General features: G+C 55.3%; 1 protein-coding gene across 8 annotated transcripts in view; it reads left to right on the forward strand.

Annotated features, from left to right (window-relative positions):
- Myo7a (myosin VIIA) overlaps positions 1-26,021 on the forward strand; it is an 81,842-nt gene that overhangs the window by 30,580 nt on the left and 25,241 nt on the right. For 6 of the 8 annotated variants that reach the window (XM_033764234.1, XM_033764233.1, XM_033764235.1 and 3 more), the window contains 22 exons: positions 457-576; positions 1,091-1,230; positions 2,156-2,366; positions 2,865-3,000; positions 4,594-4,700; positions 9,778-9,915; positions 11,635-11,793; positions 12,063-12,155; positions 13,976-14,070; positions 14,246-14,417; positions 15,346-15,564; positions 15,922-16,029; positions 16,927-17,136; positions 17,514-17,717; positions 17,905-18,081; positions 18,517-18,606; positions 19,808-19,935; positions 21,269-21,395; positions 21,971-22,090; positions 22,618-22,791; positions 23,598-23,825; positions 24,918-25,088. In XM_033764234.1, the coding sequence (XP_033620125.1) occupies positions 457-576; positions 1,091-1,230; positions 2,156-2,366; positions 2,865-3,000; positions 4,594-4,700; positions 9,778-9,915; positions 11,635-11,793; positions 12,063-12,155; positions 13,976-14,070; positions 14,246-14,417; positions 15,346-15,564; positions 15,922-16,029; positions 16,927-17,136; positions 17,514-17,717; positions 17,905-18,081; positions 18,517-18,606; positions 19,808-19,935; positions 21,269-21,395; positions 21,971-22,090; positions 22,618-22,791; positions 23,598-23,825; positions 24,918-25,088 (3,327 nt within the window). Of the gene's footprint in view, positions 1-456; positions 577-1,090; positions 1,231-2,155; positions 2,367-2,864; positions 3,001-4,593; positions 4,701-9,777; positions 9,916-11,634; positions 11,794-12,062; positions 12,156-13,975; positions 14,071-14,245; positions 14,418-14,717; positions 14,803-15,345; positions 15,565-15,921; positions 16,030-16,926; positions 17,137-17,513; positions 17,718-17,904; positions 18,082-18,516; positions 18,607-19,807; positions 19,936-21,268; positions 21,396-21,970; positions 22,091-22,617; positions 22,792-23,597; positions 23,826-24,917; positions 25,089-26,021 lie in introns of all 8 variants that reach the window. The other 2 variants (XM_019206463.1, XM_010615124.2) reach the window with 1 other exon arrangement.

The following is a 26,021-nucleotide window of genomic DNA, read 5'->3' on the forward strand; positions in this document are numbered from 1 at the left end:
ACTGGCTTGTCCTGACCTGGCTGCCCTGGAATGGTGTAGCCTGGGCCAGGGCCCTGTGACATTCTGGGCTGTGTGTCCCTGGCTGAGTCATTCCTAACCTCTGGGCCCCAGTCCACACATCTGGATAAAGAGCCTACGCCACACACTGTATGTCAAGTACATGGACCGTGTCACTCAGTCACTCAGCAAACACTAGGCTCTAGCCGGGTTGGAAAAACAGAGTGAATAAAGTCAGTCAAGGTGGGTCCTAGAAAGGCAGGTAATAGCTACAGGACATGAGGAGGTCTGTCTGGGAGAGGAACCCTTCCAGGAAACATCTGGATAGCTTTTGATTGTTGGGAGGGTTGGCTGTGGCCATGGGGAGGGGGGGTTCTGTGCCGAGGGTATAGTCTGAGCCAGTTTGGAAAGGGCGGGAGTTCAGGGTGTCAGGGTGAGTACTGGGTGTGTCTGTACCAGGTGAACCCCCCAGACCTGATGAGCTGCCTGACTAGCCGCACCCTCATCACCCGCGGGGAGACGGTGTCCACCCCACTCAGCAGGGAGCAGGCGCTGGATGTGCGAGATGCCTTCGTCAAGGTGGGCTGCCATGGAGAGGCTGCCTCTCTCTGTCCCTCCAGGGGCTGGGTTGCTGGCACACAGGACTGGGGGGTCCTTCGTGTTGGGTCCTGCCCTCAGGTCCTTGACCCTGGGCCTGCTCTGATCCACTGCTCCGCAGAAGACAAGGAGCTGGCTGGGTCAGGTGGCAGGGCCTCCAGTCCCCCCTGTTTCTGTGGTCACACAGTTACCACTCCCTGAGCCCTCAACCTGTGCCAGGCCTATGCTGGGCTCTGGGACCTTTGAGCTATTCAGAAAGATGGGGGAGACAGACGAGCTGAGGCTGGAGCCCAAAGATTGCTCCTTCCCAGCCCGCAGGGCTAGGACAAGGGCTCAGAGGAGCTGCTACCCAGAGGGAGCTTTGACAAGGCGCAGGGGCTGTTCAGGCAAGAGAGGGTGCTAGGGTGACCACAGCAGCTCAGTGCTCCACAGCTGGGCTAGAGTGAGGCCACAGTGGTCCCCATGAGACAGTGTGGCTGATGTGGCTGCCTTTCAGGGTATCTATGGGCGACTCTTCGTGTGGATTGTGGACAAAATCAACGCTGCAATTTACAAGCCACCCTCCCAGGAAGTGAACTCCCGCCGGTCCATCGGCCTCCTTGATATCTTTGGGTTTGAGAACTTTGCTGTGAACAGGTACCATGTGGGGCTCTGCTCACTGGGAAATGTCACATCTCTCCCTTTAAGCCACATGGAGCTTGCTCCTTGCACACAGTTCCAGGCCGCTGGGAATTTTGACTTCAGTCACACTGGGGGCCTCTCTGCCTTCTTTTCTCTTCCTCTCCCTCTCTCCCTCCCCTCCCCAGGGTCAGCCAAGGGTGCCAGGTGGTAAAGGAAGGCCCTTACCCTGTCTCAGAAACTTGGAAGGCAGCCTCTGGTGTCCCGCCCCCACAGCCACTGCTGACTGCCCCAATCTTGGCTGCAGGCTGCCTTGAGGCGCACAAGGCCTGAGCCAAGCTGAGCATTAGGGTCTTAGCCACCCTGAGCACCTACACTCTTGGGGGCCATGTGAGGGACTGAGGGATGCAGCAGGCACAGGTGCATCCCGGGGCTGGAGGTAGCCAGCCCTGCCCCACTTCCCAGCGGTGTGACCCCTGGTGAGTCACTTTAGCTCCTGTAATGCACAGATGTCACAGATCCCCCTGTCCCTTACCAAATAACCCAAGCCCCATCCCCCCAAAGCTTAGCTGGGTCATCAGTCAGGCTCTGCCGACCCAATCTTGCCATCCCCTTCCTTCCCATCTTTCCACACTTTTGCTGTCTCTTTACTGCCCGCCTCATGCTCTCATGGGTTCCCTGTGCAGTCTGGTGATGCAGGAAAAGAGGCCTGAGCCCCATCTCCCAGCCTAGCCTCTCCTCAGACTCCGAGTGACCTCAGGGAAGTCTTTGGCCTTTGCTGGGCCCCAGCATCTTCTGTAGGTAGAGAGTTGGGCTTGACCGTCTCACCCCTCCTTGGGGGCTGGAGGGTCCACGACGGGGGTGACTTGCTGAGGGTCGTGCTGCAGGCAGAGTCAGAGCTGGGCACTGAGCAGCATCCCACACAGTCCCTGCACCCCTGCAGCTTCGAGCAGCTCTGCATCAACTTCGCCAATGAGCACCTGCAGCAGTTCTTTGTGCGACACGTGTTCAAGCTGGAACAGGAGGAATATGACCTGGAGAGCATCGACTGGCTGCACATCGAGTTCACAGACAACCAGGATGCCCTGGACATGATCGCCAACAAGCCCATGAACATCATCTCCCTCATCGACGAGGAGAGCAAGTTCCCCAAGGTGGGATCCCACCGCTGTGGCTGCCTCCCACTGCTTGGGGAGCAGGCAGGTCCCTTCTCCACTCTGAGCCTTGCTTTCCTCACCTTCAAAATGACACTAGTGACACCAGCCTCTCAGGGGGCCTCTGGACTAATTTCAGGGCAGTCACCTGACAAATGGGAATCCATTAGCGTCTGCTCCATACCAGGCCGAATAATGAAGATCTAAGCACACAGCTGGTGCAGATAGGTGCTCAAGACGGAGCACATGTCTTAAAGTGTAGAAGGGTGGTTGCTGCCAGGATTCGAATCATAGGGAATCAACGTTGCAGTTTGAAATGTGTTTTCAAGGTTGTGTGGCTCCAGTGAAGGTTGTGTGCCCACTTAACAGATAGAGCAGTGAGAGCCCAGAGTGCTCCTGTGTGGGTATAAAGTCATTACAAGGGTGCAAAGACATGGGTTGAAAAGGCAGCAGGGTCTGGGGAGGGGCAGCCTGGCAGTGGCCCCTCTGCTCCCACAGGGCACCGACACCACCATGTTGCATAAGCTCAATTCCCAGCACAAACTGAACGCCAACTATGTGCCCCCCAAGAACAACCATGAGACCCAGTTTGGCATCAACCACTTTGCAGGTGTCGTCTACTACGAGACCCAAGGTATGAGAGGGCTGTCTGTCTGTCTGCCTGTCTCTGCCTGTGCCTGGCCTTCCCCATGCCTATTCCAGGAAAAAGACCTCCAGGTCCCTTTCAACACTGAGAGGAGGAGAAGGGGCTTGGGAAACGTGGTGCTCAGCATTTGTCTTTTGTTTTTTGAAAGGATTTTTTGAATATACATTTAAAAATTGTGGTAAAGCATATATAAAATTTACCATGTTAAGTGTATAATTCAGTGGCATCAAGTACATTTACAAGGGTGTGCAAGCTGTCAGCACCATTTCCAGGGCCTTTTTATCACCTGACATGGAAGCTCTGCACTGACCACCAATAACTTGCATCCTTCTCCCACTCCCCAGCCCCACGTCACCTCCATTCAACTGTGAATTTGACCATTCTAGGTACCCGCTATGAGTGGGATCATACAGAACTTGTCTCTTGTATGAGGCTTATTTCACTTGTGTGTTTTAGCCAGGACCAATTCCTTTGTTTTTTGGCTGTCATATTCTCTTGTGTGGCTGTCATATTCTCTTACATGTCCGTCTACTAACTGGCCTTTCGGTTGTTTCCACCTTTTGGCTAGTGTGAGTGGTGCTGCCTTGAGCACTGGAATACAGAGTCTATTTGAGTCCCTGCCTTCAGTCCTTTTGGGGGGCAGTGCTCTGCGAAGATGAAGAAATAGGCTCAAAGGGGGCTTGACCTGGCACATCCGACCAGATGCACAACCAGGTCGAGAATTAGTCCTGTGACCCACCAGACTCTCCCAGCCACGAGGTCAGGTGTCATTGTAGAAGGGAATGCACCCACATCTTCTTTGCTCCTGGGGACGAGCAGCATCTAAGCTAGATGTTAGGAAGAGAGCCACGTCTCTGTGTCACCTACCATCTGGGGTAGCCCGAGTCCTCTGCTCTGTGGTGCTACTCTCCAGGCATCCTCAGCGGTGGGCACCCCATCCTCTGTGCCACCCTAGCAGAGACCCTGCTGACAAGTTCCTACTCCTCAGTCCCTGTGAATGGGAGCCTCCTCGGGAACTCTGTGGTGCAGGGGACTTCCCTGAGTTCAAATCTTAGCTCCAGCCTGGATTGCTGTGCGGAACTGGACAACTCTCAACTTCCCCCCTTGTGAGATGGGGAAGATAATCCCTGCCCTCACCGCACATGCAGGGGCTGTGAGGCACTTTGTCGAATATGCTGTACTCTCCAACTATGGGACAGTTGTAATGAGTCCCTTTACTGTTAGCTGGTACTGGACCAACGTGATCCAACAGACATGCTTACTTAACAGGGCTTTGATATCTTAATTCAAAAGACCCTTAGTTTCTTTGAGGTGGTTCAGTCAGGGAGGTGGCTCCTCTCTCCTGGAGACCAAGACCTCCTGCCCTTCTGGGACCATCCTGGAAAGATGGCTGTGTGGTTGGGGAGATGGCTTCTTACTTTCTCTGTGATCTTGGGCAAGGTGTGCCCCACTGTGAAACGAATATGATTAAACTGGGTGGATTTTGAGATCCTCCTGGCCCAGACATTGTGGATCTGGGAGAGGCTTGAGTCTTGCGGGTGCAGAGCTGGTAAGATATGACTGCTCTTTGCCACTGCCCAGGCTTCCTGGAGAAGAACCGGGACACCCTGCATGGGGACATCATCCAGCTGGTCCACTCCTCCTGGAACAAGTTCATCAAGCAGATCTTCCAGGCCGATGTTGCCATGGTAAGGCTGCTGCTCGGGATTCTGCTGCATGGGAGGGGAATCCCAAAGCCAGGCCCTGCCCTTTCTAACAGTTTCACCTGGGCCTCTGGGCTGCAGAGCAGGGACAGTGGGGCTTTGCTGAAATTCCAGGACAGGCTGGAGAGACTCTGGCATACTCCCCTCTGGTCCTCTTGTGCCCATTTTGAGGTGTGGCTGGGACACAAGTCCCAGAGAAGAGCCATATGAAAGGTCACACAGCTGAGCCTGGTCAGAATTCACTTTGCCCCTGGTCCTCCAGCAGTTAACAGGAATGAAAGGATCCGGCCTCAAGGATACAAGATGGGTATGGCAGTCATTGGCACAAGGGGTATGAGTACCACCTTGGACCCACATAGATGGCAGAAGACTGTCCCTTATCCCCAGGCCCCAGCTGGCTTTTGGTGGACTTTCCTTCTGCAGGGTTGTTTACCCTTTTTATGTTTTCATTTTTACTTTTAGCAGTGCTGGAGATCAAACCCAGGGCCTCACACATGTTCAGCAGGTGCATACCCCTGACCCACATACCTAGCCTGCCTTTTCATCTCATATTTCCTCCTGCCCCATGGCTCCCTGGAGGTGCCATGGAAAGGTTTTTTTGGGGAGCGGATCCCCATCCCTCAGGCACTATGCAGGTGCCCAAGCTACCTCAGGGCTGCTCCCGGTCACAGAGCGGCCAGGACCCCAGATCTACCCAAGACCTACCTCTCTCCAGGACAGATTTCACCCTCTTCCTCAGCCCCTCCCTGCCTTCTCACCTGCCTGTGGTTCCCCTTATAGTTTCTCTGTGGTTATTCATCCGGCAGTCTCCGCCAGGCAGCGGCTTCTGCAAAGGTAAAAGCCCCGGCCTGGGGCCTAGTGGGAGAGGCCCGGCCCCCATGGGTAAAGGGCTGGGCTTTTGCTACTTTTTTGGAGTGTGCTTTTTGGGTTTTGCCTTTGCTTTTGGTTTGGGTGAAGTGGTTTTTGTTGTGATTTTTGGTTTTGGGTTCTTGTTCTTGTTGTTGTTGTTGTGTGTGCCACAGGCATCTCTGTTTCTAAAAGGGAGAGACTGAATCCTGAGAGGGCAAGACTTGCTCAGGTGCTCTGTGAACCAGGGCTGGGACTTGAAGCCAGGTCTCCTAACCCCTCTGCCCCACTCCCCTGAGTCTCCTGCTTCTCCCACCAGTCTTGGTGACTTGGTCAGGTCCTCTGATAATCTTGCGAGGTGGAAGCACATGAAGTCTTTCCTGCATTTTGCTGATGGGGAACTGAGGTCAGAGAAGGGCTGTGATTCACCCCAGTCACAGCATGCTGGGGCTAGGAGCCACCACTGCTTGGGCACCCTGATTGCTGCTTTCAGGGCGTGGCTCCCACGTGCCTCAGGTCCCACAGGTGCGCCATGCCCTCAATAAGAGCATGGCTCTGACTCCCTTTCTCAACCCCAGTTCCCTCTCTGCCCAATGCTGACACCCCCTACAATTTGCCTGATGCTGAGCCCCTCTTCTCCCTGCTGCCAGCCCCTCACAGAGCTCTGGAGAAGTTCACAGCACCCCAGCAGCAGAGCAGGACACCCAGCCTGCCAGGAGCAGGGAGCTTGTCGGGACAGTGGCTGTTCTCCTTGGCCCAAGGTTTACTCTGGTCCTCCCCAACCCCAGCCCCTCACACCAGATAATGGGGTGCACATAGGGCTGACCTCAAGGAGAAGGCTCCCAGGCATTTGAAGCTCTAGAATCTGGGAAGGTTCTGGTCCAAAGCCCACATGTTTAGGGTCACACTGGAGAGAGACGTGTGTACCTGTGGGCTTTCACCCACTCTTCTCCTCTTGTTCCCCTGCCCCATCACTCTAGTTTGGTTTTGGTTTGGTAGTCTGGATGAACCTGCCTATTCTCCCATCCTGCCTCTCTCTCCTCTATCTCTCCAAAGTTCCCAGAAGCACCCAGGGCCTCTCCATGTGCTTCTGTTCTGAGGCTCCCTCCTCCCTGAGGGCAGGACCCATTTTCGGAGGACCTGTGTGGAGGTCCAGGCACAGAACCCCGAGCTGCCCAGAAGAGACCCACTCCTGAGGGCAGAGAGTTAGGATAGTAGTGACCGATTTGACGCCAGTCACTTCTCCTGGGTACCTCTTCTGAGCTAAGCACATTGCCGCCTCAATCACCTCACTGATCCCTGTGGGTAATTATAGCGCTTCCCTAACTTTACAGCTAAGGAGCCTGGGATACAGGGAGGCAAAGGGGACTTGCTCATAGTCATACAGCTTGTGACACAAGAATCAGAATGCAGCTGTCTGTCTCAGGGCAGCGCAAGGCTTTGTGACATACAAGTGAGGACCAAAGTGAGGTTTTCCAAGCTTTGCATCATCCTCTGCCAAATCTGTAAGTGTCACGTCCAGGAAATAAAACTGCTTTGTAATTGCTAGACATATGATTACTCGTCTACAAGAGGAAGGCCATCAGCTTGGTTAATTGGAAACACTGAGTCATAGTTTATTTGATGGCAATGCTGTTGTCATAATGCTCTTGGGATGAAAGCTCACAGCACTTCCTGTCACCTAGTGCCCATCTGTACAGGTCCCCAGCCCCAGAGTTTTCATCCTTTGGCTGCTGCATTCACCTCCCCAGTGCCCAGGGCCCCCACCTACCCACCCAGCTATCCCCGATGAAGGAACCAGGGAAGCCTAGAGGAGGGCAGCTCTCCCACGGCTGGGGTGTTCTCTGATTAATGTCTGACCCCAGCCACATGTCCTGGGCCCTCTGTCCACAGGATATCTGCCTATTCCTTATACAGACAGCTTGCTACCTGTCACTTGTCTACCCTCGCCAGGCACCAACATCATGCTCAGGTGCCTTCCCTTAGTTCCCCTTGATGGAGCCATTTAACATCGATTCAATCTGTACCCCATTCCAAAACATCTGAAGATTCTTCCAGAAAACAATAAATACCAGGAAGAATGGCCTTTCCCTCAAAGAAATAAAACTGAATCAGAAGCCCAAATGACAAAGGATGTGTGGGCAGACCCCACAGCCTCATAGGCCCTGTTCATTCATTCACTCATTCAATCTGCAAGTATTTATTGAGGGCCCATTATACGTCCAACACTGTCCTAGGCCCTGGTGACTCAGTAGTGGACATGAGAAATATTTTGGCAGAAGGAGGGAACAGTAAGCTAATAAATAAGTAAAACATGCTGGATGGTATAAGTGGTACAAAGAGTGGGAGGCAGGAATGAGGTGCAGGGGTCAGGGAAGGCTCGCTGAGAAGATGGCAGGATCCAGGGACACCAGCCCTGTGCATCGAGACGAAGGGCTTTGCAGGCGAGGGAATGCTGTGTGCAAAAGACCTGAGGTGTTCTTTACACTCAGCCTGCCTGGTGTGTCCTAGGCAGGGCCAGGAGCTGGAGTAGCTGGAAGGAGGTCAGCAGGTGCTGGAGAGCAGAAGTCTGGGGCACTGTGGGTCCTCGTGAGGACCTTGCTTTCCTTGGAGTGAAGTAGGAGTCGCTGGAGGACTTGGAATAGGGAATCAGGTTCTGGAGACAGTTTGAAGGTGGAGTTGGGTAGAATTTGCTGACACACTGGATGTAAGAGGATGCATGGAGGGTGCTTCCTCAGTTTGGGGCCTGACCAGAAGTTTCTGCAAGTCCAGGGACAATGCTAGGAACCAGTTCCATGGCACATCAGTTGAATGAAGGGTTGATTGGTACTTGTAACAGCCCTGGTGCCACAGTAGTAAAAGAGGCTGACCAGCCTGTCCTCAAGGGGCTCACGGCCTGGCAGAGGAGACAGACACAAAGCAGTATTTCCAGCATGACTGAAACCAAAGAAAGGGGTGTGTGTGAGTGTGCGCGTGTGTGTGCGCGTGCGCACATATACATGTAGTGTGCGTGTTCTATGTTGCCTGTGTACTCCCAGCAGGGCTCTATCCCAGCTGGGTACAATCCAACCCAGATAGCCCCAGGAGGGAGGTCACCAGTGCTGCTGCTGGATTGATTCACTGACAACCCAGGGGCCCTCTTCCAAATAAAACTAAAATAGAAAACACTCATATTTTAGAATTGTGAACATTTGCTCTTTCTTGGTGGATTTCATTAGTCGGGGGCACACTGTCTAAATTTAGCATGGGCTAAACTCCTTTGTCCCCAAATGCCTCATACATCTACAGCTACACCTCTGACTTTAGATGCTATAGGATATAAGATGAACTTACAGTGGTAAAAAATAGAAAACCTTATAATAATGATCAAATTCACTAAGAAATTCCCACCCTAATGAAAGTCCCCAGGAAATCAGTGGCATGAAAATGTGCGGAGTCGAACCCAAGCACTACATCCGGTTTCTATCAGCCAAAGGTTCCCATCCTATTTGTTCTTAGGCCCTCTCCCTTGAATTTCATAATATTCTAGAAGAGAACCCCTAACAGGGCAGAGAGGTGCAGCGGGGTGGCTGACTGGTCCCCCAGCAGGAGCTTAAGACGATTACCCAGGGCTGCCCTACCCACACCCCAGTCTGCTGCCCAGGGCTAATCCCACCACAGGCCATCTGCCTACCCCCTCACTCTTCTTCCCCTCCCCCACGGTTCCTAGAGGTCAGCAACCATCCCAAGTTGCTGTTTACTGAAACACACCCTGACCTCTGACCCTCTTCTCTGCCCTGTCTGGTGGAGACATGACATTATTTTCTACTTTGGTGACTGAAGCTCAGCGCCATTTGGTGATCTGCCCAAGGCCACACAGCTAGGAAGCAGTGCGCCAGGGTTTGATCTTAGCTTTGCACAGCTCCCGTCCCTAAAATGACCCCAGTGTCCTGAGGTGACCCGTGAGACTGAAAGGGGCTTGCCAGGAGTGCTGCAGCAAACCAGAGCAGGAAGGACCTAAGGGTACCTGGGAGGTCCTGGTAGACTCCCTGGAGGGGGGCTTCTGAGATCCAAGCTCTAGCTCAGAGTAGGGAAAGGGGGTCACAAGGAAACCCTGATTACCCAGCTGTCTTCCTCAGCCCTGACCCAGCTGACCTCCCCTCCAGCTTCCGTCCCCTGTTGGAGGGCGGGAGAACTAGCCGCAGCCCCTCCCATCGCAGTCTGTCCATCCCCCCAGGGCGCCGAGACCAGGAAGCGCTGGCCCACACTCAGCAGCCAGTTCAAGCGGTCGCTGGAGCTGCTGATGCGTACGCTGGGCGCCTGCCAGCCCTTCTTCGTGCGCTGCATCAAGCCCAATGAGTTCAAGAAGCCCATGGTGAGTGGACCCGGCCAGGCAGGGATGAGGGGGCATGGGAGAGGGGTCAGGGTGGGATGAGGGTAGGAGGGTGATGCAAGATTTTGTCCTGTTTGGGGGAATGGTGGGCACTTGTGGACTTATAAAAGACCCCCATTTGCTTGAAGTGCAGGTGCACTGGAGAGAGCAGGTAGAAGTTTTGGCTCTGCTACCTCCAAGCTGGGCAACTGCAGACAAGTCAGTCACTCCTCTTAGGCCTCAGTCTTCCTGTGGTTAGGAACAGGACCCATCAGACCCATCCCCGGGCACGTTCCACGCAATGGTGCATGTAGGCTGCCCGACACCTGGAGGGTGCTCAGTGGATGGCCACCCACCTCCTCCTGGAAGCCCCTGGTTCCTCAACTGGGACCCTTCTCATTTTGACCCTTAAAAATAAGATTTGTCAGGGCCGGGGATTTAGCTCAGTGGTTCGGTGGCCTGCCTTGCAAGCGCAAGGACCCAAGTTCAATCCCCAGTACCAAAAAAAAAAAAGGATTTGTCGGGTGCTTTGTCTGTGCTTGGCATAGCCTCATTCAGCTTTTCCAAACGACCTCTGAGGAGGAGCCCATGTCCGGGCTTGGAGATGCAGGATGGGGGCTCAGGGGCGGTAAGGGTTCAAGCCCAGACCCCAGAAGCCCTCTCCTTCCACAGCCAGGCTCTGAGGGGTGTTGTTTACCCAGAGGCCTGGGGGAGGCCCAGGGGAAGCTGGGCCATGGGGTCTGGGGCGGGAGGGAAGGAAGGCGGGGAAAGTGGCCCTGACGGAGAGGAAACAGACGGCGGAAGCTGACCATCCGCACACACTGTCCCCGACAGGAAATCATTTCCCAGCACGGGTGAGGCCTGTCCCCTTTAGGATGTGGGTCTGAGGGGCAGAGGGCTCTCAAGCTCACAGTTGGGAGCCCAGAAGGACTGAGGCCAGTTGGGTACCAGTTCCCTGGCCCTGAGATGCCCTTCTCTCAGCTCAGAACTTGGCATCTGTGGCCTAGACCTTGGCAGCAGTCTCAACACTGGTCTCCTGCCTTCCCTCCTGTTCTGCCCCCTGCCTCCCACTATCCCTTCTGCTGCAGTGACAATGTTCTCAAATGCAAATTCAACCCTGTCTCTCCCTGCCCCCAGCCTTCCCTGGCTCCTGTCAGCCCGGGATGAGGCCCAGTCTTCCTCCCTGCCTCTGAGTCTCACTGCCGCCCCAGTGCCTGCCTTCTGCTTTCCCTCACCATCCCTTCCCTGAACCCCAGGCTGGCTCTGCCCTGCAACCATCACAGCAAACAAACAAGCAAACAAACAACTTTGTAAACCCAGCAATCCCAGAAGCTGAGGCAGGATGATTGAAAATTTGAGCTCAGCTCAAGCAACTAAGTAACATAGGGAGACCCTGCCTAAAAAAATAAATAAAACAAAAGGCGCTGGGGATATACCTCAATACCAAGGCCCATTGTTCAATCCCCAGTACCACAGAAACAAACAAATGAAAATAACAACTTCGTGTGAATTACAAAATGTGTCTCTTGTTGAAAGTATTGTTGGATCAGGTTCATTGGCAAACCAGAGGGGCCACAGATCCGACGGACACATTTTCCTCAGAATGTAGAATGTTGTCTGAGTAGCCATGAATCCATGATGGCAGCCACGGAGCAGCGCTCCCAGGGTTTTGCAAAACACCCACCGCCCCCTCCCCCGTGCCCTTGGCTCTGTGCTTGGCAGCTATTTGACCGGCACCTGTGTGTGCGCCAGCTGCGCTACTCCGGCATGATGGAGACCATCCGGATCCGCCGCGCTGGCTACCCCATCCGCTACAGCTTCGTGGAGTTTGTGGAGCGGTACCGAGTGCTGCTGCCCGGTGTGAAGCCCGTCTACCAACAGGTGCGGGGGAACTGTGCGCCGACTGTGGGAAGGGAAGGTCCCAGGTCACACACTGAGGCGGTGAGCTGACCCTGACATCTGCTCAGCCACCTCGAGTACTGCTGGGAAGAGTGGGGCTGGGCAGCGGGACACCACAGGGCTCCTGACGCCATGGCAGTTGTCATCACACTGAGACAGGGGAAAGTGGGACCTGGCTGGGATCACACAGCAAGGACACTGAGAGGTCTTCCCGCTGGCAAATCCGCCCATTCTTTTGTGTCCCATCCCAGGGCGACCTCCAGGGCACATGCCAGCGTATTGCTGAGGCTGTGCTGGGCACCCATGATGACTGGCAAATCGGCAAAACCAAGATCTTTCTGAAGGTGAGTATGGCGGGCCTCTGCCCAGGTCTGCTCTGGGGCTGTGACCTCCCATCGAGGGTGGGGCCTGAGAGGTTGCACGTGGCTGGGTAAGTCCTGCCTGGTCACAGCCCTGACCCAAGTTATAAGCCGAAGGTCAGAAGCCTTTTGTCTGTTAGCAGCAGGGGGCCTGGATTCAAATCCTAACCCTGTTTGTCAGCACTGGGACTTTGGACAAGTCACTGACCATTTCTGCTTTCTTCTGTCAGTAAAATGGAATGGGCTTGAGGTGGTCCAGGGTCTGTCTGAGCTGTGGTTTCCTGCCAGGCAAGCCGTGGTCAGCAGTGTGCCACCCATCTGTAGCTCTGTCCCAGGCTCCCTGAGTGCAGCAGCTTGGGCTCCTGGTGCTCACAGCTGCCTGGGTGGTGGAGGAGGGGCAGGAAGCTGGTCCCGGGGAGCTGTGGCCTTGGAGAACTTGCCGGGAGTGGGCCGTGCCAGGACAGCTGCAGTGGGGACAGCGTGGGCTTCTCCGTTTCCATTTCCGCTGTGCTAGATTTCAGGCTGTCCTGGGTGGCAGGGCAGGGCTCCTGGCGGGGGTGGGGCTGGGGCCATAGCTAGAACGGCTGTCAGAGGAACGGGAGGACCCAGCCCACGGCTGGGGAGTTTAGGAGCTATCTGGGCTTTCCTCCTTCACAGCCTAGGAGCTTTGGGTCAGTCCTTCACCTCCCCAGTCCCTCATCTCCTCACTGAACAAATGTGCCAATGTCCCCAGCTACAGGCCGGAGAGCACATTGTCTATGCCACGTCTGAGTGGGGCGTTTCTTCTGTGACCTCGCTTATTCCAACACCTCTGTGGAGTAAGAAGCATTCTGGCCCTTTCGTAGACCCAGAGAGGAGGAGCGCACGGCCCGAAGTCAGGCAGCTGGGAAGCAGAGAGCAGGGCTGCCAGCCGGTGATAGCCTCGTGCCCAGCCCTAGTGCCAGCAGAGGAGGGCAGGAGGGAAGCATGGTGGCATCTGACACCAGAGAACCCAGAGAACTGTCCTCACCCTCATCCCTCTGGGCTCTTCGGACGTGGTGGTGTTTTGAGAATAAAGGGGTCGAGTCTCATTCGTTTATTCATTCGTTCATTGGTTGCGATGAAATCCTGGGCTGAGTAGCTCCGCTCCACCATTCCCTGTGTGTCTGTGATGGTTTGATAGATTTGGCTCCCCTGTGAGATTCTCACCTGCCTAAAGGCAGAGGCCTGTCTACCTGGGCCACTGAGACACTACCCTGGCATCTAGCTCGGTGCCGGCACACAAGGACATGCCATGCCTGTCTACTGAATGTACCAAGAAAGTCGTCCAGCTAGAGCGAGGGCTGGGAAGGGCGAAGAAGAGAAAGGGCTGGAGGTATCAGTGGGGCCTGGGTCACCGTCAGGGTTGTTTAGGAGGGTTGATTGGGCTGAATGTAAGGGAGGGCCAGAGGGGAAATGGTAGGGCCAGGAAACCCTTGGGGAGGAGGCTGTTCTTAAGGTTCTGGGGAGTAAGGACAGTGGCCTAGCCAAGGCTCCTGGGATATCTAGCAGTGCAGGGCAGGGCAGAGATGGCAACGGGCTGGGATGTTGATTCCTCTCATCCCATCCAGTGAAATGAGGCTCTTATTGCTCCTTTGGTCCCACCAGGGGCCCTGGGAAACAGCCACAACCTTTAGTGACGACAAAGGCTACTCCATGGGCCTGAGCAGGCCTGGGAGCCTGTGAGGCCCCACTGGGACCTGGGCCCTGAGTGAGGGCAATTGAGTGCCCACCTGGGACCAAGCTGGTGCTCTTGGAGGAGGCTGATTGAGAACTCTATCTTCCAGGACCACCATGACATGCTGCTGGAGGTGGAGCGGGACAAGGCCATCACTGACAGAGTCATCCTCCTCCAGAAGGTCATCCGGGGGTTCAAAGACAGGTGTGTGCCCTGACTAGCTCCTGCCACCTTGGCCGTGTGCACACGAAATGTGCGACCACTACTCCCCGACATGAACACCAGGAATAAAACACACACCCAGAAACAAGCACAAGCACACATGGGATGCACTCATGGTGCCCATCGTTCACCCTCCTCTGTTTTCTCCACCTCTTAGCAGGAACCTGCTGTCTAATGTGGGGAACCTCTGTCATCCATTGGGCTGGAGATGCCTGTTAATGTGGAGAAGGAGGCTACTGCGTATTGGCAGGAAAACAGGGCTCCTCGGAGTCAGAGACACACAGGCTGTTATCCCAACCTCAAGTCTTAGCTTCCTTGTCTATAAAATGGTGAGGTTTGAAGGTTCAGAGCTCTCAGTTTTATGTTATTTCATTTATTAATTTGTTCACACATTTATTCATTCAACAAGTACCTTAATGGGCTTATGTGACAAGCCTGTGAGCTAGGAACGGCAGGCATTAAACTACCCCTTTTCCAGATGAGTATGCTAAAGCACAGAGAGGTTCTGTGCCTTGCCCAAGGCCATGTCACAGAGCTAAGGCCTGTGATTCCAAGCCACCTGGATCCTGGCTGCCTCCAGGCCCCAGCTCTCTGCTCTGGGATTTACCCCATCACTGCTACCATTTCAGGTCCAACTTCCTGAAGCTGAAAAATGCTGCCACACTGATCCAGAGGCACTGGCGGGGCCACAACTGTAGAAGGAACTATGAGCTGGTGAGCCTCCTCACCGGCTACTCCTCACAGGCCAGCCTTTGAACCTGGCCTCGTTGCTATGGCAACAGGACTTAGCTGCCCTGAGGCGGCTTGCCCCAGCCGGCCCCTAGCTTCCCTCCAGCCAAAGTCCAGATCTAGTTCTGTGGTTCTTTTCAACTGGTCAGTAATGCTCATTGCTTTTCTTCTAGTATGTTTTGATGAGTTGTAGTTATTGGAGACCTCAAAGCAGCCAGAAGTGGCTAGGTCACGGGTGGCCCCTAGGAGGAGCCTGGACTTGGGGTGGGAGGTAGACAGGAAGATGACTGGTTGGTTATAGCTCCTGGTCCAGGCTGGGGTCACTTAGGGGCCCATCTCAGAGAATGTCAGGGCAACCCCTAGGAAACTTTCCCTGCCAATGGAAGGCGCCCTGAAGGACAGGGCCATTGACTCCTGTAAGCAGAGACTAAGCCTTGCCTTGGGGGTGCCAGTCCACCAGTAGAGGCTCTTGTGGCAGGGGCCATCCAGGCTGGGGCACAGTTCCAAGCATGGGCCACATCCTTGCAGATGCGCCTGGGCTTCCTGCGGCTGCAGGCCCTGCATCGCTCCCGAAAGCTACACCAGCAGTACTGCCTGGCCCGCCGACGCATCATTGAGTTCCAGGCCAGATGCCGGGCTTACCTGGTGCGAAAGGCCTTCCGCCACCGCCTCTGGGCTGTGCTCACTGTGCAGGCCTATGCCCGTGGTATGATCGCCCGCAGACTACACCGGCGCCTCAGGGCTGAGGTGAGGGCCCCTATCCTCAGAGTTGTGTGCAGCCAAAGCCTGGGGCTATCCTGCCATGAGAAGTACATAAGGCTGGGACCAAATCCCCCAACCCTCCACCTTCTAAGCCACAGGCAGGACTGGGGCCCTGGTCTCCCATGTGTCTTCAGGAGGCCAAGGCAAATCTTGTCTGGCTTTGGGGTCCCTAGTGTCTCCACCCACATGTGACCTGAAGAACATCTCAGCTGCCGGTTTCCGCATCTGCTAAAGTACTCAACAGAGTCATTCACAGGTCCAGAACTCAGGGAGGGGGTAGAGGTAACCGGAAGCACTGTGACAAATGCCACATCTGATGCCTATCCATCTTTCTTTCCTCAGTATCTGCGGCGCCTTGAGGCAGAGAAGATGCGGCTGGCAGAGGAGGAGAAGCTCCGGAAGGAAATGAGTGCCAGGAAGGCCAAGGAAGAGGCAGAGCGCAAACATCAGGTGAGCTGCGGACCCAGGAGGGCCTCCAGTGTCTGCTCACTGGCTCTTCACTTTCCTCCATTGCCGGCCACTGTCAGCTGTCCCTGTAACCCTCCTCCCACTCCAGGCCCATCAGTCTCTCGGGGCTGGATCTGAGCCAGGTGAAAGGGTAGAGAGACAGGGCTCCAGAGCAAGAGGGCCCATGCCCCTACCCAGCCTGCTATGCTGGGGATAAAGAGCCTGATTCATGGACAGCACCAAAGGCCATGAATGTGGCCTAATTTGGGGGCCACCAGCCGTACCTGCTACTGACGGGTGAAGTGTGGTTCATCCCAGGGGCATGGTACTATTAAGAGTGAAATACACACTAGCTTCTGAAGATTTAGTGAGGAGAAAGGATATATAATACCTCAATATTATTTTCATAATACTAATTACATGTTAAGATGGTATTTGGGAAACATGTGTTAAATAACATTATTAAAAGTAATTTTACTTCTTTCATTTCAAAATGTGACTGTCACTTGCACCGCTCATGTTATGTTTCATATGGGCAGTGCTTGTCCAGAACCCCAGCCCATGGCCGTGGGATTACAGGGCTGGTGTGGCTGGAGCGGGTGCTCTGGGGGAGCTGCTCCTGGCCAAGCCCCAAGGACAGGCAGTGTCCAGACTTGTCCAGGGCCCTCCAGTGGCTCAGCAGTGCCAGGCACCTGACTGCCTTGGACGGTGTGGCCAGAGCTCAGCGTGGCTGACAAGGGGGTGCTGAGGCCCAGACCCTCCCTCTCTGTGCCCAGAAGGCCCTGGTGGAAGTGGGGGCCAAGGCTGCTGCTGGGCTCACAGGCTCCCCAAGGAGAGTGTGTTTGCCGGGGCTGTCACACTGGTGCCTAATCCATCCCCTCTGTGTCACTCCGACTTCAGGAGCGCCTGGCCCAGCTGGCTCGTGAGGATGCCGAGCGGGAGCTGAAGGAGAAGGAGGAGGCTCGGCGGAAAAAGGAGCTGCTGGAGCGAATGGAGCGGGCCCGCCATGAGCCCATCAACCACTCGGACATGGTGGACAAGATGTTTGGCTTCCTGGGGACTTCGGGTGGCCTGCCAGACCAGGAGGGCCAGGCTCCTAGCGGCTTTGAGGTACTAGGGTGGGGTCGGGTCCCAAAGGCTCCTCTGCACCGGTGTGATTGTCCCTTTGTGTTAAAGCACACCTGGGCCCTCTGAGCGGAGGGCAGTAATGATGACCTGGACGGGGGACTGCAGGTGCCTGCCCTGTGACCTTGGGCTGAACATTGTCTCTCTATAGTTATTAAACTCCTATCCATTCACCACTGAGGGACTGCCAGGTGCCAGACTCTGTTTGGGCAGTGGACAACAAACAGAGCCCCTGTCCTTGTGGAGGAAGACCAGGCTGTGCAGGGACAGGCTGGGAACAGCAGTCCAGCCCTGAGTCTGCCCCAGGCCCTTCCATCTGGACACCAGGCCCACATGGCAAGGAGCTCCTCTGTGTCCATCAGGACCTGGAGCGAGGGCGGAGGGAGATGGTGGAGGAGGACCTGGATTCAGCCCTGCCCCTGCCCGACGAGGATGAGGAGGACCTCTCTGAGTACAAATTCGCCAAGTTTGCTGCCACCTACTTCCAGGGCACAACGACGCACTCCTACACACGGCGGCCCCTCAAACAGCCACTGTTGTACCACGATGATGAGGGCGACCAGCTGGTGAGGCCTACCTTTGCTAGGTCACTAAGCAGGGCCAGGGCTGGGACCATGGGTGCTTCCAGGGCAGTGGGCCCTGGCTGGACCTAAGCCTGATATTTCCCCAGCTGTCTCCCCACACCCCAGGTTGTGTCCACAGCTTGAGCATGTCTTCAACCCTGACTTTCTGCCACATGTGCTCTGCTACCAGGCGGCCCTAGCAGTCTGGATCACCATCCTCCGGTTCATGGGGGACCTCCCGGAGCCCAAGTACCACACGGCCATGAGTGATGGCAGCGAGAAGATCCCTGTGATGACCAAGATTTATGAGACCCTGGGCAAGAAGACGTACAAGAGAGAGCTACAAGCCTTGCAGGGCGAGGGCGAGGTAAGGCCAGGGTACCTACCCCAGGCCACAGGGAGAGTTGCCTGGGGTGCCCAACCTTGGGGTCCTTGGCAGAAGAAACATCTGACAATTTGTCTCTGCCTCAGTGCTTAGCCCCAGCCTGCCCTCCTGTCTACTCCTGGGGAAAAATACCTAAACATTTTGTTGACCATAACTAAAGGGCTGTATGGCAGAGCAGACAGCCTTTGTCATCAGGGCCAGCTCCGGTAGTGACTTACCAGGAGAGCCTGGGCAGGTTACTGTACTTTCCTCAGTCTCAGTTTTCTCATCTGCCTGTTAGTGTGTGGGGGTGGCCCTGTGAGGTGTCTCGTAAAATTAGCGTGGAGGTACGATGATGCCCGGGCACAGTCCCACTGTCAAGTGATTTTGTTCCCGCTTTCTGTTGTCACTTGCCTCTGACCTCTGTTGGTCCTGCAGGCCCAGCTCCCTGAAGGACAGAAGAAGAGCAGCGTGAGGCACAAGCTGGTGCACTTGACCCTGAAGAAGAAGTCTAAGCTCACAGAGGAGGTGGGAGTACGCCTGAGACCTGGCAGCTTTGGGGGTGGTGCCTCGGGCCAGGCTGTGGCAAGGCTGAGCTGGGACCGGCAGGAGAAGGCAATGCTGCCTGTCCCCACGGGCAGGACAATGGAAGGTGCTTGGATGGTAGGAGTGTATGCAAAAAGTGGTGAATGAGGTTGAGGTCTGGAGCAGGAAGCCAGAGCTGGCAGGGGTCTGGTGGCATATGGAGAGAGGGAGGGTGCTTGGGTTTTGCACATGTGGCTTTTGGTCTAAGGACCTTTCAGACATTTGAACTTTCTTGTGGTAGCAGTGCTCATGGAGCATCAGGACCACTGGTGGCTTTGAACCCCTCACCTTCTTCTGAGCACCATCCCGGCCCTGGGCTGCTGGGATCTGAGTGGAATAGACACAGGCTGTGGCATTCGTGGCCAGCTCTTCCATACCCCCTTGTTTGCACACACCTGAAATTCCTCCTCCTTCTCTGCCTGGGGGTTCTCTTCTCCAGGAAGCCTCTCTTGACCCCCTACTTCAGGGTCAGGGGCTCCTGAATTACCGTTGTCCTGTCCTCTCACGGGGCACAAATCCTCTCCTGCAGCCATGTAGGGTCAGATCTGAATCCCAGCTCTACTGAATACCAAGGGGCCTAGGCAGGGAAACACCCACTCCTGGGGCCTTGGGTGGAGAATGCAGGATGGTGACTGAGCTATGAAGACCTTCCCAGCTTGTCCTGTCCGCATCACACCCCTGCCCCTCACTCATTAACACATCTGGGCAGAGTATAGGGCCACTGCAGTGGCTGTGTGGGACCTCCAAAGAGCCAGGTCTAGAGCCTTGGGGAAAGGGTGGTTGGAGTCCAGGGTGTCCTCTGGCACCAGAGATGTATGAGGGGCCCATCCCAGAGAGATGGGGTCTTGCTCAGAATCTGAGGGATAGGGTCATCCTGGCCGAAAGGGCCTCCCTGGGGTGGGGCCTGGGGTGCAGAGGTTCAAGCAGGCTACAGATGAGCTGTGTCTAGAAGCTGGTGGCACCAAGCCCATGCTTCCCAGCCATGGGCTCATTCTTGGTCTGTGGGGTGGGGCAGTGGCTGTGGCAGGGTCCATGAAGGACCCTGTACTCTGTGGAGGGACAGACTCAGGGAAAGGGGCTCTGGCCAGCAGCGGCAGCACCTTGAACTTTACCAGCTTTGGCCAATCCTGTCCCCTCGGCCCAGGTGACCAAGAGGCTACACGATGGGGAGTCCACAGTGCAGGGCAACAGCATGCTGGAGGACCGCCCCACCTCCAACCTGGAGAAGCTGCACTTCATCATTGGCAACGGCATCTTGCGGCCAGCGCTGCGGTCAGTGCTCAAAGGGGACAGCAATGCCACACTGGGGGTACCCACGCTTCATGACAGGGCCTGGGGGCCTTTCAGTGGCTGCGTGTGGCTCCATCACCTTAGCAACAGATGAATCCCAGAGGTCTGTGTTTGGCTCTGCTGCTGGCTAGTCCTGTGACCTTAGTCAAATTCCTTCAAGCCTGTGGTTCCTAGACTGTAAAGGGAAATAATAGTAACAGTGTTCACCTCAAAGGCTAACCCCTCTCTTCTCCCAGCCTCAGTAAAGTCAGTGGGTCAAGTTGGAGACTCGGGTGGAAGGGGATAGGTTTTCACTGGTCTCTTAACAAGCTGGGCACTAGAGTTCTTTCTGCTCTAATCTTACCCTTCCTACTCCTTGGCTATTTAAAATGACTTGTTTTATGAAGTGATTGGGGTAGTTGGCAGTGTGTGTGTGTGTGTGTGTGTGCGCGCACACATGCACATGTGCAATGTTTTTGTTATCATAAAAAGTTGACAACTTCTAGAATTTATTTAAAAGTCTGTTGGCGTATGAGCTCTCAAAATACGGGACCCTTGAATCAGGTAATCCCTCGTGCCAGGCACTGCTCTTGGAGAAGGAAGAGGAGCAGGCGCGCCCCCTGGTGGTCATTTACATCACCATGTGTCACCTTGTCCCTGAGCAGGCAGGCTACCCTCTTAGAGTTCCCTGCTCAGGGGATGGAAGAAATGTCAACATAACAGTGACCATGGCAGCTGCCCTATACTGGAGGCTTGCTGTGCTATGCCCTATGCTAGGCACTCTGTAAGCCTCAGCTCCTCTTTCTATACAGAAATCATGTAAGGATCATTCTCAAATGAAAACAAAATAACTACTTTTCTTGTTTTAACCTCACTATTTAAATGTTTGAGCATTACAGAAATAGGTGCACTGTCCGCACTCATCCAATCCCAAAGACATGCCCTGGCTTTTTTCTACTCTACCAGTTGGCATCAGTAGGAGCTGTCCCTCCTGCTCTGACTACGGGCTGGGGTTGGAGAAGCGAAACCATCTGTCCAGGACCCTCAGTGGGTCAGGAGGGAGGCAGAGCAGGGCCTGTGCTGCTTGTCAGTGACTGGGTCTCCAGAGGGGGGCCCTGGCTGTGGCCTCTGGACTGGAGTCAGGAAGGTGCTTCATGCTTGATGATCCTGTCCCTACAGCAATGTCCCTTTGGTGGCTGCCCAGAGCCCTGGGCTCAGCCTCTCTACGTGGCCCCCTCTGGCTCCTCCCGAATGGTCTTGGGCAAGTTGGACAGAATGGCTAGCCTGCTGCTGGGGGGGGGGCAGATGCTCCTCTGAGGCGATCCCTCCTGCACAGGGATGAGATCTACTGCCAGATCAGCAAGCAGCTCACCCACAACCCATCCAAGAGCAGCTATGCCCGTGGCTGGATCCTCGTGTCTCTCTGTGTAGGCTGCTTTGCCCCCTCTGAGAAGTTCGTCAAGGTAAGAGAGGTTCCTGGGGCAGAGGGGGGCTGGCCCTATGCTGGCATTGAGGGAGAGAGCAAAGAAAGAGCTTAGCAGGGCCTCCCATCCAGCCCAATGCCCCTGAGTCTCTCTGCCCAGGGAGCCACCACTTGGCTCTGTCCTCCCTCAGCCCTGTTCTACTTAGGCTGAGCCTGACAGGAGTACGTCCTGGGTCCCGTGCTCACATCTTAGGGCATTCACTTCAATTCAGCTCAGTGACAGGCCTGGATGCTGGCTGGTTCTGTGAGGGTGGAAGAGGTGGTGGAGTCTAGACTGGGTCCCCGAGGAGAATAGTTACACTGGGTAGAGGGAGTGATGGCATGTGTGGGGGCGAGGCAGAAGACCTGGCAGAGACCAGGTGGGGCTGAGCTGTGTGATTCTGTGGCCCAGGCACAGTCCATAGACTCGGTCCAAGTGCAGCGGGAGCCGTGGCTGGAGAGGAGGGGTATGGGCAGTCCCGCCTCAGGGAGCAGGTCCTGTGTGCAGCAGTGGTCCAGGCCGGGGAGGCCCAGGGCTGATGGGGCGGGCTGCTTCATGGGGTCTGCTGTGTGTAGTACCTGAGGAATTTCATCCATGGGGGACCACCTGGCTATGCCCCATACTGTGAGGAGCGTCTGAGGAGGACCTTTGTCAATGGGACGCGGACACAGCCACCCAGCTGGCTGGAGTTGCAGGTGACTCCCCTGCAGTTTTACACACTCACTGCCCTCTGCCCCCCACACAATGCGCCCTGCTTTGGGATTCAGTGGTTCCTCAAGTGCCCACCCTCAAACTCTGTAATCTGGACCCCTGGGTGCAGGATAGTCCCCCAAGGGTCATCGAGTGCCATTTGTTGGCCTTATGCCAAAGAGTCTTGGGTGTGGGGATGCTCTCTGCATCAGAGTGGTTCTACTGCCGCGCAGGGCTATGCTACCACTTTGCAGGGTCTTACGATGGTTGTGTGAAATGAGTGAAGAAGCCCCTGCATGTGGCAGTGTCTGACCTCCCAACCCAGGGCTCTGGCACAGGGGCCCTAACAGTCCCATCTGGGAGGGCTGTGCAGCAGGGCCCCCAGCTACCTATGAGTGGGATAGGCAGTGTCCTAGAGGAATGCTCGGGACTTGGGGCTCAAGGGCAGCTTGGCCCCACAGAGAGCATGGAGCAAGCGTACAGAATGTAGGCTGGTCTTAAGTGACCCCATAAATCTCTTGGTCACCTCAAGGCCACCAAGTCCAAGAAGCCCATCATGTTGCCTGTGACATTCATGGATGGGACTACCAAGACCCTGCTGACAGACTCGGCGACCACAGCCAAGGAGCTGTGCAATGCCCTGGCTGACAAGATCTCCCTCAGGGACCGTTTTGGGTTCTCCCTCTACATCGCCCTATTTGACAAGGTATAGCAATCTACAGCGCCACCTCCTGGTGCCACTCAGCAAGGCCACTGACCCCTACCGCAGTGTGCTGCTTACTAGCTCAGGGGATCTCCAGTGGGTTACTTAGGCCGGGGTAACATGAATCTGTCCGGCTCACCAGGATAGTGGAGGCCTCTTAGGTACCAAGGAAAACCTCCTCAGGGCCTTGCAGACGGAAACCCAAGCCCCTAGGGTGGTGTGTGCCCAGGCTAGAGGAATCCTCCCGTGGTGCCCAGCTGTGTGCTCCTGGGAGCCACCCGGGGAATCTACTTCCTTATTGGCTTGCTGTGACACGTGACAGAGACTTCAACAAGTAGTTGTTCCTTTCTACCTGTCCTCTACCAGCTGGCGTGTGAGCACCCCAACTCGGTCCTGCAGCCATCTTCACTGAGCTGGTCTGGGGGCTTTGGGATTTTTCACCTCTACTCCTCCAGTCCAGGGAAGAACTTGGAGGCTGGCCATGGTTCACCTGGATATTACACACACACACACACACACACACACACACACACACACACACACGTTTTCTGTGGGAATTTCCCCAAAAGTTGCACAAAAAATGTGCACTGAGATTTCCGTGTAATATGCCCCTTACTACGTCTAGAAAGATAATAATTGAGTTGCTGGCTCAAGCCCATGGCTCGGATCCACAGTTCCTCCTGGGGGCCTGGGGCACGTTTCTGCCTCTGAGCCTTATTTCCATCTGGACTGAAATGCTGTGACACAGCTGACGGCTCCTCGGTCTTCCCCTGACCCCGTGTCTGCCCACTCTTCCTCTGTGCCCGCAGGTGTCTTCCCTGGGCAGTGGCAGTGACCATGTCATGGACGCCGTCTCCCAATGTGAACAGTATGCCAAGGAGCAGGGCGCCCAGGAACGCAATGCGCCCTGGAGGCTCTTCTTCCGAAAAGAGGTCTTCACACCCTGGCACAACCCCTCAGATGACAACGTGGCCACCAACCTCATCTACCAGCAGGTGGTGCGAGGGGTCAAGTTTGGGGAGTACAGGTGTGAAAAGGTGAGCGAGAGGGAATCTCCGGCCCTGGCTTGGCCCTCAGCCACCTGTCTGTCCAAATATGGGCTTTGTGCTACTGCCTGGGACCCACCAGCAGCTGGTGCTGAGGTGGGACTGTTTGCTTTTGGACACTGTCCAGGCTTGCCCTGGACCGAACCCGCATTCCTCATGGGAGCTGTGAGGACGTGGTACCGTGACAGCAGCAGGGGCTCCAGAAGACATCCTGGATTCTGCCAATGGGAGGAGTCCCTGCACTGCTGCAGTCTATGTGCAGCACGGCGTATGTGCGTCAGTGCATACCCCTGGCACGGTCTGGAGTCAGTCTAGTAAACTCCGGGGGAGAAGGACATTCGGTCCTTTAGACTGGGCTTTGCACGTGTGTATCGCTTCCTCTCCTCAGGACAGGAACGGTGTGGTTGGCTTGTTGGGGACGGTGGTGATGGTGCTTCTGATGGTGCTCATGGTTCCCTCAGTGATTGTGATGAGGGATGAGGCTGGGCCTGACGGGAGCGCAAAGGATGTGGGTGGTGGAGGGAGGAGGGATGGTGCTGGTGGTGATGCGGGCAATGCTAATGGCTATAGTGATGGTGTTAGTGTTGCTGATGATGGTGTTTACTGTGGGTATCGTGGTGATCTTGGTAATGTGGTAGTGATGATGATGGTATAGGTGATGATAAGCTAATATTCAGTCACTAAGTGTTGCATCAGCTGTATTATTTGCTAAAAATCTGAAGTACTTGAACGTTGGAAAATATCTGTTGCCTTCAAGGCCACCAGACCCTAGCTGTATTTCCCCTCCTGTTGGAGCCCTGGGGAGCCCCAGGCAGGCCTCACTGGCTGTCATGCACAAGCCCAGGCAGAGAAGGACCAATGTCCAGTGCCCACCTGGCGCTCTGCAGTCTTAATTATCCCCCAGATGCACAGCAGTGGTGACAGGGAATCGATGAAGTAGTGGTGAAGCAGTGAAAACAAAGGGTACCAAAGGCCAGGGTGCCGGACCTATGGGAGGCAGGGCCAGAAGAGGGCTGGCAGTGGTCTGGAAGGACTTCCCAGAGGGGACTGAGCCACAGATGTGACTAAGGTCTCCTCCTCCAGGAAGATGACCTGGCCGAGCTGGCCTCCCAGCAGTACTTTGTGGACTATGGCTCAGAAATGATTCTGGAGCGCCTCCTGAACCTTGTGCCCACCTACATCCCTGACCGTGAGATCACACCCCTGAAGACACTGGAGAAGTGGGCCCAGCTGGCCATTGCTGCCCACAAGAAGGTAGGAAGGCCAGGAGAGGCCTTGGGGGAGGGGTCAGGATCCAAGCAATCAAGGTCACAGTTCCCTTCAACAGGTGTCTGTCTGTGGGGCTGCTGGGGCCTCCAACAGCTGTTTCTCTACCATGAGTATCAGTCACGCCTGTCTTTTATCTCCTTCCCTGTGCCAGGGACACAGAGCCAAATCAAACCCAGTCCTGCAGGTTGTGAGGGAACCCCTGAGACCATGGTATTGAGGTGACATCCCTGGTCTTGTACCAGCTGCTTTGCAGTACTGTCTCCCAGGAGCTACTATTCAGGAGTGGAGGTGACACTGGAGGAAGTGTCTAAGCATTGCTTTTTTTTTGTTTTTTTGGTGTGGGGAATCAAACTCAGGGCTTTGCACTTGCCAGGCAGCGCTGCACCACTGAGCTACATCCCTGCCCCTGGGAGTATCTAGGAAATGTGTACTTCTTTTCCTAAAGGAACCCCAGTCACCTACCTGCCTGGTCACTCAAGGTCCAGGCTCCTTCTGAAGCCCTTGCTTGGAGCCCTAGGCCTGGGACCAGAGTGAGAGGTTCCTTCCTGAGCTAAGGAGCCTGCCCAGGTTGGCCAGGGGCATCCAGGTGGGGAAGAGGCTGGGGCACTGGCTGGCAGTGAACCTATCTCCAAGGCCCCTGCTGTGTCAAAGTAGACTCGTCCTTGCACAGGGTCCACAGATGCCCCCGCCTGTCATCTGCCACACCACATCCCTCTCCCTCACCTGGAGCCCCATGCTATCCCTGTCTACGCTCTAATCTCCCTGGTTAATTCCCACCAGGCCCACTTGTCAGAATGCTTCCTGCACCAGCATCTGTGTTCAAGTATGACCTCTTCTCCCCTTCAGAAGAGGGGTGTGTCCACCCTGCCATCTCCCTCTTTGTTCTTTTCTTTTCTTTTTTTTTTTTTTTTTTTTTTC

The sequence above is a fragment of the Fukomys damarensis genome, unplaced genomic scaffold (genome assembly GCF_012274545.1).
Source record: "Fukomys damarensis isolate Sample0158 unplaced genomic scaffold, DMR_v1.0_HiC HiC_scaffold_16, whole genome shotgun sequence".
NCBI lineage: Eukaryota > Metazoa > Chordata > Mammalia > Rodentia > Bathyergidae > Fukomys > Fukomys damarensis.